This window comes from Brienomyrus brachyistius, chromosome 4 (assembly GCF_023856365.1).
Source record: "Brienomyrus brachyistius isolate T26 chromosome 4, BBRACH_0.4, whole genome shotgun sequence".
Lineage (NCBI taxonomy): Eukaryota > Metazoa > Chordata > Actinopteri > Osteoglossiformes > Mormyridae > Brienomyrus > Brienomyrus brachyistius.
In genome coordinates, this window is record NC_064536.1 from 20,629,646 (window position 1) to 20,647,115 (window position 17,470).

General features: G+C 47.0%; 2 protein-coding genes across 3 annotated transcripts in view; one reads left to right on the top strand and one right to left on the bottom strand.

The window, feature by feature from the left end:
• Positions 1 to 17,470, bottom strand: part of LOC125739605 (NACHT, LRR and PYD domains-containing protein 12-like) — a 728,681-nt gene that overhangs the window by 663,153 nt on the left and 48,058 nt on the right. Inside the window, exons 4-5 of the mRNA XM_049009881.1 lie at positions 6,465 to 6,578; positions 3,550 to 3,610 (exon numbers count right to left, since the gene is read on the bottom strand). Of these exons, the coding sequence (XP_048865838.1) occupies positions 3,550 to 3,610; positions 6,465 to 6,578 (175 nt within the window). The remainder of the gene's footprint in view (positions 1 to 3,549; positions 3,611 to 6,464; positions 6,579 to 17,470) is intronic.
• The window catches only part of LOC125739627 (E3 ubiquitin/ISG15 ligase TRIM25-like), a 63,542-nt gene that overhangs the window by 31,560 nt on the left and 14,512 nt on the right, over positions 1 to 17,470 (top strand). The window lies entirely within an intron of this gene.

The window sequence follows — 17,470 nt, forward strand, 5'->3', positions numbered from 1 at the left end:
TGCCCACACATGTGACCCAGGCGGAGACTCGAACCCGGTTCCCAGAGGTGTGAGGCAACAGTGCTAATCACTGCACCACCATGCCGCCCCCGATTTGAATGTCAAGAAGGGCTTAAGTTATTTTAATTAAATTTTTTATATGACTTTTGAATTGCTGACACCATGACTGAAATCTTTATTTTCTGTTTTGCTATAACTGAGAACCTGTTAAATTTCCAAAACACTAATCAGACAATTATCAATCCTGTCAGATAGGGATGAAATAGTGATGCTTTATTCATCCCCCCAGTAAAATAGTGCTGTCGTCTCTCTGATCTTGCTCTCTCTGACACACACATACAGGTCAGAGTGCAGGGTTGGCCAGCATCCAGCCCCCTGAAGCTGGGGGGTAAGGGCCTTGCTCAAGGGCCCAAAACCAGCATTACTCTGCCAGCCAGGTATTTAAACCGGTGACCTTCTGACCACAGGCACAGAGTCCAAACCCACTGAACCACACACCACACCAAGAATGTTAAAAAATATACATATCCTGTAGTATCCAGAATGAAAAAGAATTTCTAGGTGTCCATATAAATACACTCTAATTGTTGTGATGATATATAAAAGCAGTATCATGAGTAACATCTGTACTTCTTTAGCAACAGACGGACGTAAGATCACTTACAGAGCTGTCCTAGATTTTATGATCACAGGCAGCAGCCTCTGAAGACCTTCATCTGATCTGATGTATTTCTTCAGATCAAACACATCCAGCTCCTTATCTGACATCAGTAACACAAAGGCCAGAGCTGACCACTGTGCAGGTGAGAGGTCTGCTGCTGAAAGACTTCCTGAACTCAGGTATCTTTGTACTTCCTCTATTAGAGAATTGTCACCCAGTTCATTCAGACAGTGGAACAGGTTGATGGTCCTTTCTGCAGATAAATTCTCCTGAATTTTCTCCTTGATATACTGGGCCGTTTCCTTAATGTTATGTGAGCTGGGTCTTGTCTCTCCCAGTAGTTTTTGTAACAGAATCTTACTGGAGTCTGTTGAGAGGCCAAGGAGGAAGCGGAGGTAGAGGTCCAAGTGCCCATTCTTGCTCTTTAATGCCTGATCCACTGCAGTCTTTAGCAGGTCAGCTGATGAGTTTGACAGAAACACATATAAAGCAGCGAGATACTCCTGGATGCTCAGATGCACAAAGCAGTACACCTTCTCCTGGTACAACCCATACTCCTCTTTAAAGACTTCTGTACACACTCCAGAGTAAACTGAAGCCTCTGTGACGTCAACACCATTCTCTGTCAGATCTTGCTCATAAAATATGAGATTGCCTTTCTCAAGGTTGTCAAAAGCCAGTTTACCAAGTTTCAAAAGGAATTCCTTGCTGTATTCCTTAAGCTTGGTTTCATAGTTTTTCATATACTTGTCATTTTTTAAGCTCACCTGGAAGATCAGGAAGTGTGTGTACATTTCAGTCAGAGTCCTTGGAATTTCTCCCGTGTCAGTCTCACTAAAAAGCCTTTCAAGGACAGTGGCTGAAATCCAGCAGAACACAGGTATGTGGCACATGATGAAGAGGCTCCTTGATGATTTCACATGTGTGATAATCCTGTTAGCCTGGCTCTGATCACTAAATCTCTTCCAAAAATACTCCTCCTTCTGGGCATCACTGAACCCTCGTATCTCTGTCACCTGGTGGACACACTCAGGAGGTATCTGATTGCCTGCTGCTGGCCGGGAGGTTATCCAGAGGAGAGCAGATGGAAGCAGATTCCCCTTAATGAGGTTAGTCAACAGCACATCCAGTGATGTTTTCTTTGTTACATCAAACCAGCTCTCATTCTTCTGAAAATCTAGAGGAAGGCGACATTCATCCAGGCCATCAAATATCAACAAAACTTTGTACCTACACAGCTCAGTGGATTCAAGCGATTTCAGTTCAGGGACAAAGTGGTGAAGCAGATCAATCAGACTGTATTCATCCTTAATCAAATTCAGGTCCCGGAAAGGAAGAGCAAATATGAAGTGAATGTCCTGGTTTGCTTTTCCTTCTACCCAGTCAAGAATAACTTTCTGCACAGAGACTGTTTTCCCGATACCTGCAACCCCTTTTGTGAGTACAGTTCTGATAGGTGTCACGCGCCCATATAAGGCTTTAAATATATCATTGCACTTGACTGTAGTATCTTCTGTTCCCCTTTTCTTGGATGCTGTTTCAATCTGTCTCACTTCATGTTCATCACTGACTCCTCCAGCTCCCCCTTCAGTTATGTAGAGTTCTGTGTAAATCTCTTTGAGAAGTGTTGACTGTCCTTCCTTAGCTTTCCCTTCAAATACACACTCAAATTTCTGCTTCAGATTACATTTGATTGTGCGCTGATACTGAGACAGAAGATGCCCTGAAATGAAATGAGAGATTTTCAAAAAACATTTTTTTACTCATTTAAGTCAAATTAAATCAAATAAATTATAAACTGAAATGTAAACACATTTTTAATAAACTAGTTCTCTGTGGTAAATCAAACACACACTGAATGAGGTACAGCTCTTACTCTTCTCCAGCATGTCCGCGAGATCATTTTGCTCCATGTTCCTCAGGATGTACAGTGTGATCTTCAGAGCTCCCTCTCTACCACAGGTCTTCTGCATCTGACCATCACTGTCCAGGTCATTGTCCTCCTCCAGCTGAGGCTCAGAGCATTCTGGGTCATTCTGATCCAGGTACCTTTTGAATTTCATCAGCTCATCCTTCAGAAACATTTCAGCTTTTTTCTCCAGTAACTGAAATGAACAGTTACAGTTTAATTATTATCACTCCTGGCACCGTATCTGTTTATAACTTCATCTGTGAATTATGCTGCATTCCATTTCAACTTGTAACTTGGACATTTGTCTTCCTAGCGTGAAATTTCAACTGGAACCCTGAAGTCGGAATTCCAACTCGTGAAGTTCGGGGGAACCACCACAACCCCGACCTCAGAATTCAAAATGGCTGCGCCCTTTATTAATAGAAGTTAAACCTGTAGTTTTATAGTGTTTATTAGCAGTTATGTATTATGGTTGTACACATCACTTTCTGTTGCTATGGTCTGTTTATGCGCAAATATCATGTAATGTGTTGTTATGAATTGGTATTGCTAACAATAACTAACAATTAACCTGAATACAACTGGGGCCTGTTTCAGAAATCAGGATTTCTTTCTTAGCCAGATAACTTGTCAGATTTAAAGTAGTCTGGGCTAAATATAAGTGAATGAAGATGAAGGCCATTTAAACTGGGGCACATTACATACAAGAAGATATCTGGCTAAGCAAAAAATCCTTCTCTTTGAAACAGGTCCCTGGTTTGCTAAATGGCTTTCCGACTTGCTGTACTGGACTGAGGGTAACTTGGGTGTGACGTCATTCACAGCTCTGGCTTCTGACATATGAGGTAAATGGAATGTAGCATTAGTTGTAAATATCATCTCTTTGATAGGATGAACTACTTATTGTACATCTGTAGAAGATATATGTCAATTTAGATCAAATTTAAGAAAATATACTTCAATAATAAATGCACACCTTGAAGATGGATGATAAGTCTCCTTTATGTGGATGTGAACTACATCTATTCACTCGGTCCCTGTGAATAAAACACAAATATCCAAGCATCATATTGTTATTTATATAGATGTAACTGCCATCCACATTCTGAGCTTATTTCATTAGACTGGCTTCCTGACATAAGCTTGTTTATGACAGTATAAGAGAGGCAGTGACACCTAGTGGCAGCAGAGAGAGACAGTAGGTAGCGGCCAGGAGAGACGGTTTGGCATATAGCTCCCAGTTACTCAATGACATTCACTGGCTACTTCTTGTAAACTGTTTAACATGATTTCAAACAGATTTCAACTTAATTACCATAACTATCCTCCTGCAGGTTAGGGACCCCCAGCTGATCTCTAATTTTTATAATTTTTATTTGCTAAAAATCAAATGATCAAATGTTCACACCGAACCATCCATCCACCCATCCATCCTCCAAACCACTTATCCTATTGGGTCCGGAGCCTATCCCAGAAGCAATGGGCACAAGGCAGGGAACAACCCAGGATGGGGGGCCAGCCCATCGCAGGGCACACTCACACACCATTCACACACACATACACACCTATGGGCAATTTAGCAACTCCCATTAGCCTCAGCATGTTTTTGGACTGTGGGGGGAAACCGGAGTACCCGGAGGAAACCCCATGACGACATGGGGAGAACATGCAAACTCCACACACATGTGACCCAGGCGGAGACTTGAACCCGGGTCCCAGAGGTGTGAGGCAACAGTGCTAACCACTGCACCACCATGCCGCCCCTCACACCGAACCATTTGTATAATAATTTTCATTACAATAAAATGTATAATAATACACCAATATACAAATTTTGCATGATACCCCCCTCCCCTCCCCTCCCAACATCACTCCTCTTTCCCTTCTGCCTCCCAAAGCAGCTCGCTTAACCCCAAAGGGATTTACTCTGTCCCTTGTTTCCAGGGTTAACACTAGACTGCCTGTAATACTCAGGGGCTTCCTGTCTCTCGCTGGGCTGCACCTCAGGTTCCCAGCAGGCCCAGGCTCTGGTGTGACCTCTGGCAGCTCCGTAGGATCTTGTCCAGTGTGAGAGAAAAACTGACTAGAGGGATATTTTGTAATCAGCTTTGAAACTGTATATTTGTGAAACTAATGCAAAAGTACCTGAGTGTTATGCAGCTGACAGCCAAGAATGTCAGCTTAAGAGAATTACGAGTTAATATCCCTCTAGTCAGCTTCTCTCTCACAAGTGTTGTCCCTGGTCCCAGGTTCATAGCTCCTTAGTTCTGTTTGTTAATTCCACCTGTGTCCTGTTTCCAGTGTCTGCTCTGACTGGTTCATTGTTTTGAGTCCTCACACCTGCCTTTTGTTAGTCCCCATGATCTGTGTATTTTAGTTCCTGCCTGTGGTCAGTTCCCTCAATTGGTCAATGTATCACATTCTGTTGATCATGTGCTTTGTTTCTGTGTGTGTTGGATTCCTGTGTAGTTATTCTCCCCTTAGTCCTGCTCCCTGGGTTGCCCTGCTCTTTACTACTGTTCCCCTCTGTTTTGTTGTTATAAGAACATAAGAACATGAGAACTATACAAACGAGAGGAGGCCATTCAGCCCATCAAGCTCGCTTGGGGAGAACTTAACTAATTGCTCAGAGTTGTTAAAATCTTATCTAGCTCTGATTTAAAGGAACCCAAGGATTCAGCTTGCACTACGTTATCAGGAAGACTATTCCATACTCTGACTACACGCTGCGTAAAGAAGTGCTTCCTTAAATCCAGCTTGAAGTGTTCTCCCGCTAATTTCCACCTATGGCCACGAGTTCGTGTATTTGAACTAATGCTGAAGTAACTATTTGTTTGAACAGCATCCAAACCTGTTAGAATCTTATATACCTGGATCATGTCCCCCCTCAGTCTCCTTTGCTTGAGACTGAACAGATTTAGTTCAAGTAACCATTCCTCGTATGACATTCCTCTAAGACCAGGAATCATTTTTGTGGCCCTACGCTGCACCTTTTCTAAAGCCAAAATGTCCTTTTTAAGATATGGTGACCAAACCTGCACACAATATTCTAGGTGAGGTCTCACCAGGGAATTGTATAATCTTAGCATTACCTCCCTTGATTTATATTCCACACACCTGGAGATATACCCCAACATCCTATTGGCCTTTTTTATTGCTTCCGCACACTGGTGAGAATGGGACATGGAAGCATCAACATACACACCAAGGTCTTTTTCATGATCAGCTACTTTTATTTCAGTGGAACCCATAAAATACCTGTATTTCATATTTCTGCTCCCTACATGGAGTACCTTACATTTGTTATGGCCTTTTGACCCCTCGTGGTTCCCTTATTTTCTGCTCTGTGTTGTTATAAATAAACCCCTGTCATGTTGGAGCCGCACTGTGGATCGTCATCCTTTCCTCCCCTACACCATCCCCCGATCCCATGATAACTAGCTAATTAGTAACAGGCTCTGTTCCATTAAACATGTTCAAACTGAAGCCTCAGTCTGATCAGAGCTAAAGAGCCCATGAGAATCGATTTATTATCAAAGCAGAAACATCCGTCCCAAAAGAAGACAATCTATTGTCCAGTCATGCTTAATCAATATAGAGCAGTAGCTGTTTTCCAGCTGCATGCTGAGGATTGACATTTAAAATGCACTTTTCAATCTACCTTCTAATTCCAGCTCACAGGAAGTCAGTCTTTACAGTGATCCTCAGACTTTAACCTCAGACGTGATTTATACAGAAGACGGACAAAAATTCTGTTTAAATTTTCAAAGACAATGGGATTTGTATGAGTTAACATTTCAAAGTAGATTTTTTTCTATTAGCTTGTATGTGCCTGTATGTCATTTGACTGAGAGTCTGAGTGTTTTAAACAATGTTTAAATGTATATTTACCTTTGATCTGTAGGAAAAGGTCCCTCTCTGAACCTGATTGGTTCAATCATTGACTCGTCACTCTTCATGGAAACACAGCTGGGTACAGGTGAGCCTGCTCTCTCCATCAGGACACTGTGGACAGTGAGAGGAAAGATCCTCATTATATAAATATAATTCATATGTGTACAGGGTCACATTAAACCTTCAGCTGTTTAACCTCCTGCTCTGTCTTCATCTACTTTGTTATGCTGTGAAGCTCTTCATGGAAAAATGCTTGTTTACATTTAGCTTTAATGTAAAATAAAGTCTCACCTAAAATAAAGATCCCAATATGAAAGGTTTAGTATCATTGTTACAGCCTCCATTACTAGACTTGCCTGTTGTTGCTTAATGTTATATAAATTTAGCCTTAAATTGTGATCCTCACAATAAATTTCACCAAGTTACCAATAAAAAAAAATTATAAAATATAAACTTTATTTTAGCGCATATTCAGAAAATCACCTCGCGCCCCAATTATGTGAAAAATTGAAGAATCACCGCTAAGTGGCAGCAGAGGACCGCGTCCAGGGAGTACAATTAAATGTAAATACTTGGAGGAAATTAAATTTCGTAAACTTAATAAATGATAAACATAAATCATCTACCCCACGGACCGGGATCATTTAAGTCTCGAGGAAGTGAATTAAGTTAAGACTGATTACTCACTCTCGAGAATGCTGGAACGTTTATATTTTATGACCGTGTGTAAAACAGCACAAACACACAGGTTCTGTCTTACCTCTCAGTTTTCTTTGTTTTACACTCCGCTGGGGGTATTTCAGAAGCAGCTCCCCACATTTCTGTACCGATCTAGACCAGATGACTCCTGCTGGGGCCTCCATGAACACGAAGGGTAAACATAGTACATACAAACATACATACAGACACATATGTATGTCTGGGGTGTCGCAGGACTGGTTTGAGAAACAGTATATAGCATCCGCTAACATATACAATACACTCCCAAATACAGCTTATTTATTACGTTGTATCTGTTGACTAAAATCTTACCTTGCAATACAGAATCTTATCCGTGTTTCTTGACAAAATGGAGAGTTAAAGTATTATTAAAATATTTTCACTTTCATTTACAAACAGTAAATGCTGCGTATCAAACGCGGAAGCGGTCTAAGCAGAAATGGTCACGGACTAAGTGGCCCGGCGTAGGATTTTTGGGGATATTATCCATGTCACTTAATAACAAGTAACAATAAGAGAAAGGGGACAAGCTCCCGCCGCCACCTAATTCTGTCATGACGCACATTTTGCGTTATACTTGTACATATAAAACGCGGTTCTGCAGTGACACTTAAATCAATAACACGCATAAATCACTATCACACTATCTTACTCATGATTCACTTTTCACATTTGTCGCCGCCCCACGGTTACTTTTGGGACGTTATAAAACGCTTAAGGTGAAAAGCTTAATGTGGTTTAATCTACAAAAACAGCGACCAAAAACCACCAATTTTCTCACAGACATATCAACTGACAAAAAAAAAAATCTAAATCGAAATACTAGGAATATGGACTTTATCTTACGTTACGCGTTTTCCTCTCCATTGACGCTCATTATAAGGAAAAGGTTTAACGTGACTTAATGTACCAAAATAGCGACCAATAATCACCAATTTTCTCACCGACATATCTGGTCACAAAAACTTTCGCATTTTTCTTTGCAGCCACTTCAGATTAATATTTTATTAGTGCCATTTCTAATAGTATATTTATATATTTCATCCCTTACAGTTGGAACTGACAGTTTAAACCTCCTTTTGTAGCCTTAACCTAAACCATGATACTGAACAATCTTTGTTTTCAGATCATTTGAGAGTTTCTTAGAAGATCCCATGCTCTTACTCTTCAGAGGAGAGTCAAAGAGAAGCAGGAATTGCAAATGTCCACCTTCAATTCCCTTTCTCATGTTTGGACACACCAGTCTATAACGTTCAAGGCTTAATGAGCTAATCCAACCAATTTGCAAGTAATCAGTACTGAGCAGTTACATTCATTCAAATCAGCAGAATTACACGGTTACCCAATTTTTTTCAGAGCCAGTTTTTCACATTTGATTTTATTTCATACAACTGAATACTGCTTCACTAAAAATCTACCCCAGTACTTAGATGTTCCTGAAAGACATACCACTGTTATCTTTTTTGGTGGAAGTAGAGTGAATTATTATGCAGCCCAAACTTTTTCATATGACTGTATATATACACACAATATTAATTGTATAATGTATAATATACATTATACATATGTATGAGAATATTACAACAATTGTCATAGTTATATTCTTAACATTCATCCAACAGCCACTCTGAAGGTTCACCTCTCAACAGTAAATTTAAAGGCTACATTAAAGTTCTATTTTATTAGCAGACCACTGTCACAGCCTATATAACATATATTGCAAATAAATACATTAGTAAGTGCACAAAATCATCTGATCGTTTAATCGTTGCTTGTACTGACTACCACAAATGTCTAATGTGTTCAAGCTGAATCAGTAAATGTGGTATTTTGACTGGAAATGAACACTTTGCAACACAATGTGGGTTGAGAAATCTTCAGGTCCAATTTATGTTGTATAGCACGTTCTCACAACATTACATCGTCAGAAAGCGCTTTACAGCATCCCCACCCAAAGCCCCCCAGAGAGTAAGCCAGAGGTGACAGTGGCAAAGGAAAAACTCCCAAGAAGGAAGAAACCTTGGGAGGCACCAGACTCAGAGGGGGAGCCCAACCGCCTGGGGCTGGCAGGGAAAGTCAAAGTCCCAGTTCACATTGTCCCAGTCTTAACATCTGAGACACAAAGCAGGGGGCAGGGAGGTGATGACAGGCAAGTGGTGGAGCTGCTTCAGATGGCAGGACGAAGAGTGGTACGGCAGCAGGGCATAGAGGGAAGGCATCACAGGCAGAAGGATATACAGGGAAGGCATCACTGACCGAAGGAAATACAGGGATGGCATCACTGGCAGAAGAGCGTACGGAGAAGGTGTCACTGGCAGAAGGACAAGCTCGCCAGAAGGGCATAACAGGTAGTCGCAGGTAGTCGGGTAGGCAGAATATCTTGAAAATTTGGGGTCTCCAGGCAGCACAGTCCAGGAGGGGTAAGGGAAATAACATGTGCAATTATCAAAATTAGGAGAGACTAGAGACAGTACAAATGGTTAGATGAATGCATTATGTAAGTTAGCTAGAGCTAGAACTAGAGTCCCTATAAGCATGGGCACCACTGCCATTAAATCTGAGGGGGACGTGTCCCCTTCACATTTCATAATTATTCGTTTGTACCCCCGTATTTAACATAAAATATTAGCTTTATGCCAGTGTGTCATGCCCGGCTCGTCCGCTCCTCGTGTGTGCCACTCCCCCTGCTTACCCACGTGTGCTTCCCTGATCGTACACCAGCTGTGTCCGTTTACTTTCAATCAGTCCTGTCTATTTGAGTCCTTGTCTTATCAGAGTTCGATGTCTGTCATTGATGTTAGTTGGCGTTTGATGGTTCCTGTCCTTAGTGTTCCGATTAAATCCCCGTTTACCCTGAATCCCGCCTGCTTTCTGCTCGCTCGCCTACCCGTGCGACCACCCGTTCGCCCAGCGATCCCAGCCAATCGTGACACAGTGTGTGTGTGTGTGTGTGTCCACATTCAAAATGCTTCTGACACCCCTGCTATAAGCTCGACTAAACAAGTATGTTTTTAGCCTAGACTTGACTATTGAGTGAACCTGAATTGAATAAGCCTCACCAAAGCAGGATGTTCAGAACTGTATCCACATCACTGAAGCATCCATCATCGTCCTTGATCGTCAGATTCTAAATATGCCCGTTACTTTAAAACTGATATCAACCACAAATCTACATTATTTTCAGGTGAATTTAGTTCTCCATTACTTAATATACTGACAAGTTTTGATGGAGAATGATAAACTTAAAATTATTATTAATTTTGCTAGGTGTTACACTGATGACACACGGAAAACCCCACAAGAAATTACACAGATTGACGCAGTAACTGACTCCTCGGGAAACAGTCACAGTCACAGAAATATAGAACCATACCTACCAATGAACGCAGAAACTTCTTAAATCCTAAATCTTAAATAGTGCAACAACATTCGCCCCTTCTGCCTACTAAAAACTGCTCATCCAGCACGTTAGTGTCCAGGGGGCGTCTGCTACATTAGGCACCTCCTATGCAGGTGAACAATAACTAAAGGGACGGCGATTGGATGGAGGTCCATTGGAAGTCAGGGGGTTTCCTACATGGAGGTTCCTGTAGCCAGAAGGGGGCGTCTGCAAATAATAAGTTAAAAAACTAAATAGGTGAACACCTTACTGTGACGCCCGCTCCGTCCGCTCCTCGTGTGTGCCACGCCCCCTAATTACCCACGTGTGATTTCCTGATCGTGCCCAGTCGTGTCTTGTTTCCTGCTGCCTTGTTTCATGTATTTAAGTTCCTGACTTGTACTAACCCGTTGTCTGTCATTGATGTTAGTCTGCGTCTAATGTTCCCGGCTCCCCGAAGCCCGATTAAACCCTCGTTTACCCCGATTCCTGCTTGCCTGTCTATTTTGGATCGCTCGCGCTCCCTGAGCGATCTTCAATCCAGCCCGTCCTGCACTTCGCGTGACAGAATGACAGACCCACTGAACAAGGCACAGCAGCAGACCGAGAGCCATCGTCTCGGTCTGCTGCAAGAGGTGTACTATTGGCTGAACCAGCCCGACGTCCGGGAGGACCCCGTCGCGCTGAAATTGGCCACCGACAGCTGCGATCTCCTGCTGGCGATGTCCCCATCGGAGGGCGGGCATCGTTTGGGAGAGGTGCGCGCCCTCCTCCATGAGCTCATCCAACGGATGACAGCTCGGAGGTTAGAGCTGGACACGCCATGCGTCGCGGAGACTGTTCCCCTGCTGTCTGTCCCACCGGACGAGGAGCAGCCTTCCGCGACTCGCACGACAAAGAGGAAGAAGAGGAAGAAGCACGCGATCGCCCCTGCGATCGTTCTGGGAGCGTGCACGCTCATCCCCGCTTCTCTCCTCACCGGGGAATTGGAGGACTCCCCGGCTGACCTCGACGTCGTCACCGCAGCTAAGCTGCCTGTGCAGGCAGCTTCCCCCGTCCGGGGAGAACACCCAGCCGCCGCTGAGCTGCTACCGCCCCTCGAGCGGTACTACTTCCAGCCCGAGCGGCTGGCCAACAAGGGGGCCAGCGCAGTGCGGGACGCTATCCCGCGTGTGCCCCGGGCACTTAAACGTTACGCGTTTTCCTCTCCATTGACGCTCATTATAAGGAAAAGGTTTAACGTGACTTAATGTACCAAAATAGCGACCAATAATCACCAATTTTCTCACCGACATATCTGGTCACAAAAACTTTCGCATTTTTCTTTGCAGCCACTTCAGATTAATATTTTATTAGTGCCATTTCTAATAGTATATTTATATATTTCATCCCTTACAGTTGGAACTGACAGTTTAAACCTCCTTTTGTAGCCTTAACCTAAACCATGATACTGAACAATCTTTGTTTTCAGATCATTTGAGAGTTTCTTAGAAGATCCCATGCTCTTACTCTTCAGAGGAGAGTCAAAGAGAAGCAGGAATTGCAAATGTCCACCTTCAATTCCCTTTCTCATGTTTGGACACACCAGTCTATAACGTTCAAGGCTTAATGAGCTAATCCAACCAATTTGCAAGTAATCAGTACTGAGCAGTTACATTCATTCAAATCAGCAGAATTACACGGTTACCCAATTTTTTTCAGAGCCAGTTTTTCACATTTGATTTTATTTCATACAACTGAATACTGCTTCACTAAAAATCTACCCCAGTACTTAGATGTTCCTGAAAGACATACCACTGTTATCTTTTTTGGTGGAAGTAGAGTGAATTATTATGCAGCCCAAACTTTTTCATATGACTGTATATATACACACAATATTAATTGTATAATGTATAATATACATTATACATATGTATGAGAATATTACAACAATTGTCATAGTTATATTCTTAACATTCATCCAACAGCCACTCTGAAGGTTCACCTCTCAACAGTAAATTTAAAGGCTACATTAAAGTTCTATTTTATTAGCAGACCACTGTCACAGCCTATATAACATATATTGCAAATAAATACATTAGTAAGTGCACAAAATCATCTGATCGTTTAATCGTTGCTTGTACTGACTACCACAAATGTCTAATGTGTTCAAGCTGAATCAGTAAATGTGGTATTTTGACTGGAAATGAACACTTTGCAACACAATGTGGGTTGAGAAATCTTCAGGTCCAATTTATGTTGTATAGCACGTTCTCACAACATTACATCGTCAGAAAGCGCTTTACAGCATCCCCACCCAAAGCCCCCCAGAGAGTAAGCCAGAGGTGACAGTGGCAAAGGAAAAACTCCCAAGAAGGAAGAAACCTTGGGAGGCACCAGACTCAGAGGGGGAGCCCAACCGCCTGGGGCTGGCAGGGAAAGTCAAAGTCCCAGTTCACATTGTCCCAGTCTTAACATCTGAGACACAAAGCAGGGGGCAGGGAGGTGATGACAGGCAAGTGGTGGAGCTGCTTCAGATGGCAGGACGAAGAGTGGTACGGCAGCAGGGCATAGAGGGAAGGCATCACAGGCAGAAGGATATACAGGGAAGGCATCACTGACCGAAGGAAATACAGGGATGGCATCACTGGCAGAAGAGCGTACGGAGAAGGTGTCACTGGCAGAAGGACAAGCTCGCCAGAAGGGCATAACAGGTAGTCGCAGGTAGTCGGGTAGGCAGAATATCTTGAAAATTTGGGGTCTCCAGGCAGCACAGTCCAGGAGGGGTAAGGGAAATAACATGTGCAATTATCAAAATTAGGAGAGACTAGAGACAGTACAAATGGTTAGATGAATGCATTATGTAAGTTAGCTAGAGCTAGAACTAGAGTCCCTATAAGCATGGGCACCACTGCCATTAAATCTGAGGGGGACGTGTCCCCTTCACATTTCATAATTATTCGTTTGTACCCCCGTATTTAACATAAAATATTAGCTTTATGCCAGTGTGTCATGCCCGGCTCGTCCGCTCCTCGTGTGTGCCACTCCCCCTGCTTACCCACGTGTGCTTCCCTGATCGTACACCAGCTGTGTCCGTTTACTTTCAATCAGTCCTGTCTATTTGAGTCCTTGTCTTATCAGAGTTCGATGTCTGTCATTGATGTTAGTTGGCGTTTGATGGTTCCTGTCCTTAGTGTTCCGATTAAATCCCCGTTTACCCTGAATCCCGCCTGCTTTCTGCTCGCTCGCCTACCCGTGCGACCACCCGTTCGCCCAGCGATCCCAGCCAATCGTGACACAGTGTGTGTGTGTGTGTGTGTCCACATTCAAAATGCTTCTGACACCCCTGCTATAAGCTCGACTAAACAAGTATGTTTTTAGCCTAGACTTGACTATTGAGTGAACCTGAATTGAATAAGCCTCACCAAAGCAGGATGTTCAGAACTGTATCCACATCACTGAAGCATCCATCATCGTCCTTGATCGTCAGATTCTAAATATGCCCGTTACTTTAAAACTGATATCAACCACAAATCTACATTATTTTCAGGTGAATTTAGTTCTCCATTACTTAATATACTGACAAGTTTTGATGGAGAATGATAAACTTAAAATTATTATTAATTTTGCTAGGTGTTACACTGATGACACACGGAAAACCCCACAAGAAATTACACAGATTGACGCAGTAACTGACTCCTCGGGAAACAGTCACAGTCACAGAAATATAGAACCATACCTACCAATGAACGCAGAAACTTCTTAAATCCTAAATCTTAAATAGTGCAACAACATTCGCCCCTTCTGCCTACTAAAAACTGCTCATCCAGCACGTTAGTGTCCAGGGGGCGTCTGCTACATTAGGCACCTCCTATGCAGGTGAACAATAACTAAAGGGACGGCGATTGGATGGAGGTCCATTGGAAGTCAGGGGGTTTCCTACATGGAGGTTCCTGTAGCCAGAAGGGGGCGTCTGCAAATAATAAGTTAAAAAACTAAATAGGTGAACACCTTACTGTGACGCCCGCTCCGTCCGCTCCTCGTGTGTGCCACGCCCCCTAATTACCCACGTGTGATTTCCTGATCGTGCCCAGTCGTGTCTTGTTTCCTGCTGCCTTGTTTCATGTATTTAAGTTCCTGACTTGTACTAACCCGTTGTCTGTCATTGATGTTAGTCTGCGTCTAATGTTCCCGGCTCCCCGAAGCCCGATTAAACCCTCGTTTACCCCGATTCCTGCTTGCCTGTCTATTTTGGATCGCTCGCGCTCCCTGAGCGATCTTCAATCCAGCCCGTCCTGCACTTCGCGTGACAGAATGACAGACCCACTGAACAAGGCACAGCAGCAGACCGAGAGCCATCGTCTCGGTCTGCTGCAAGAGGTGTACTATTGGCTGAACCAGCCCGACGTCCGGGAGGACCCCGTCGCGCTGAAATTGGCCACCGACAGCTGCGATCTCCTGCTGGCGATGTCCCCATCGGAGGGCGGGCATCGTTTGGGAGAGGTGCGCGCCCTCCTCCATGAGCTCATCCAACGGATGACAGCTCGGAGGTTAGAGCTGGACACGCCATGCGTCGCGGAGACTGTTCCCCTGCTGTCTGTCCCACCGGACGAGGAGCAGCCTTCCGCGACTCGCACGACAAAGAGGAAGAAGAGGAAGAAGCACGCGATCGCCCCTGCGATCGTTCTGGGAGCGTGCACGCTCATCCCCGCTTCTCTCCTCACCGGGGAATTGGAGGACTCCCCGGCTGACCTCGACGTCGTCACCGCAGCTAAGCTGCCTGTGCAGGCAGCTTCCCCCGTCCGGGGAGAACACCCAGCCGCCGCTGAGCTGCTACCGCCCCTCGAGCGGTACTACTTCCAGCCCGAGCGGCTGGCCAACAAGGGGGCCAGCGCAGTGCGGGACGCTATCCCGCGTGTGCCCCGGGCACTTAAAGGGGCCACGTCCGTCTTGCCCGCACGGGACCTACCGGTCCTGCCGCCTGCAGCCCCTGCTCAGCCCGAGCAGACGCCTCCTGTGCCTGCAGCCCCTGCTCAGCCCGAGCAGCCGCCTCCTGTGCCTGCAGCCCCTGCTCAGCCCGAGCAGGCGCCTCCTGTGCCTGCAGCAACCTGCAGCTCCCGGGCAGGCGCCCCCACTGCAGCAACCTGCAGCTCCCGGGCAGGCGCCCCCACTGCAGCAACCTGCAGCTCCCGGGCAGGCGCCCCCACTGCAGCAACCTGCAGCTCCGAGTCCTGACCGCGCTCCGAGTCCTGACCGCGCTCCGAGTCCTGACCGCGCTCCCGATCCGCCGCCCTTGCCTGCGGCTCCGGCGCCTGAGCAGCCGCCTTCGCTCCCTGACGCGCCCGGAGAAGCGCGCCTTGGAGAGGGGGCTCCCGCAGGGGAACGACCGCCTCTGCCGGTGGACCCCTCGCCGGAGCGACGGCTCCTGCCTGCTGACCAGGCGCCCGAGCAACCACTCCCGCCTGCGCACCCTACGCAGCCGCCTGCGCAGCCCGGGGCGCTCCCCGTGCCTGCAGCAGCTCCAGCGCCCGCGCCCACGCCCGAGGCACTGCCCGTGCCTGCTGCAGCTCCCGGGCCGGCGCTCCCACTGCAGCAGCCTGCAGCTCCCGGGCCGGCGCCCCCACAGCCTGACCGTGTTCCTGTCCCGGCGCCCCCACAGCCTGACCGTGTTCCTGTCCCGGCGCCCCCTGACCGCGCTGCTGCAGCTCCCGAGGCGCCCCCTGACCGCGCTGCTGCGGCTCCCCAGGCGCCCCCTGACCGCGCTGCAGCGGCTCCCGAGGCGCCCCCTGACCGCGCTGCAGCGGCTCCTGTCCCTGGCCCCGCTCCTGTGACTCCTCTGCCCTTGCCTCGGCATCCTCGGCCCCAACCGAGGGGCGTGATGTCCGTGTCCCGTAAGGGGCGGGTACACAGACGCAGGGCTGGGGTCCCTCCCGCCCGGCCCCCTGGCTCGCCCTCCCTCGCCTGCGCTCTGGCTCAGTTGGCGCCTGCGGGTCCTGGCCCTCCGGGTCGGACGTCGCCTGCGGGTCCCCCTCCGAGGCCTCGTCGCCCCGCCTCGCTCCCCTCTCCAGAGCCTGGTCGGTCGCCTGCGGGCTCCCCGACGGCGGCTCCTCGGTTGCCTGCGGGGTCCCTACCTCCGGCCCTCCACCGGACGTCGCCGCCTGCTGCGGCTCCCCCCTCCTCCGGGCCTTCGCCGTGGGCCCCTCCTGCTCCCTCGTCCCCTTCCCCGGTGCTCCCTCCTGCTCCCTCCCTGGCCCCTCCGCGGGTCCCTCGCCCTGTCTCCTCGGCCCCTCCGGGGTCCCCTCCGGCTCCGGCCTCCCGGCCGCCTGCGGCCCCTCCGGCTGCCTCCCGTCGCCCGCTTAGGCTCCCTCGGGCTCCCCTTGGTACCCCCTCCTTCTCGCCCTGTGCCCCTGCCTTTGTCCCTCCTGTCTTTGTCCCGCCGTCCTCTGTTCCTGGTCCCTTTGTTCTGCCCCACTCCGTTCCTGGTTTCCCGTCGTTCCCTCCCGTCACTCCCGCTCCTTTTGTTCCGCCTGTTCCCTCTGTTTCTCCCTTCCTGGTCTGTCTGTCGGCCTTTCCTGTCCTGTGTCGTGTCCTGTCCTGGCTCCTGCCTCTTTGTCTGTTTTGCCTGTCTGTCTTGTTCCCTGGTCCCCGTTGATTTAGGTTTGCTTTTGTCTTTCAGGTTCTGGTTTCCCGGTCTCGTCCCGTCCTTCGCCTCCTCCCGGGCGCGCCCGGTGTAGCGCGCCTTTGGGGGGGGGTTCTGTGACGCCCGCTCCGTCCGCTCCTCGTGTGTGCCACGCCCCCTAATTACCCACGTGTGATTTCCTGATCGTGCCCAGTCGTGTCTTGTTTCCTGCTGCCTTGTTTCATGTATTTAAGTTCCTGACTTGTACTAACCCGTTGTCTGTCATTGATGTTAGTCTGCGTCTAA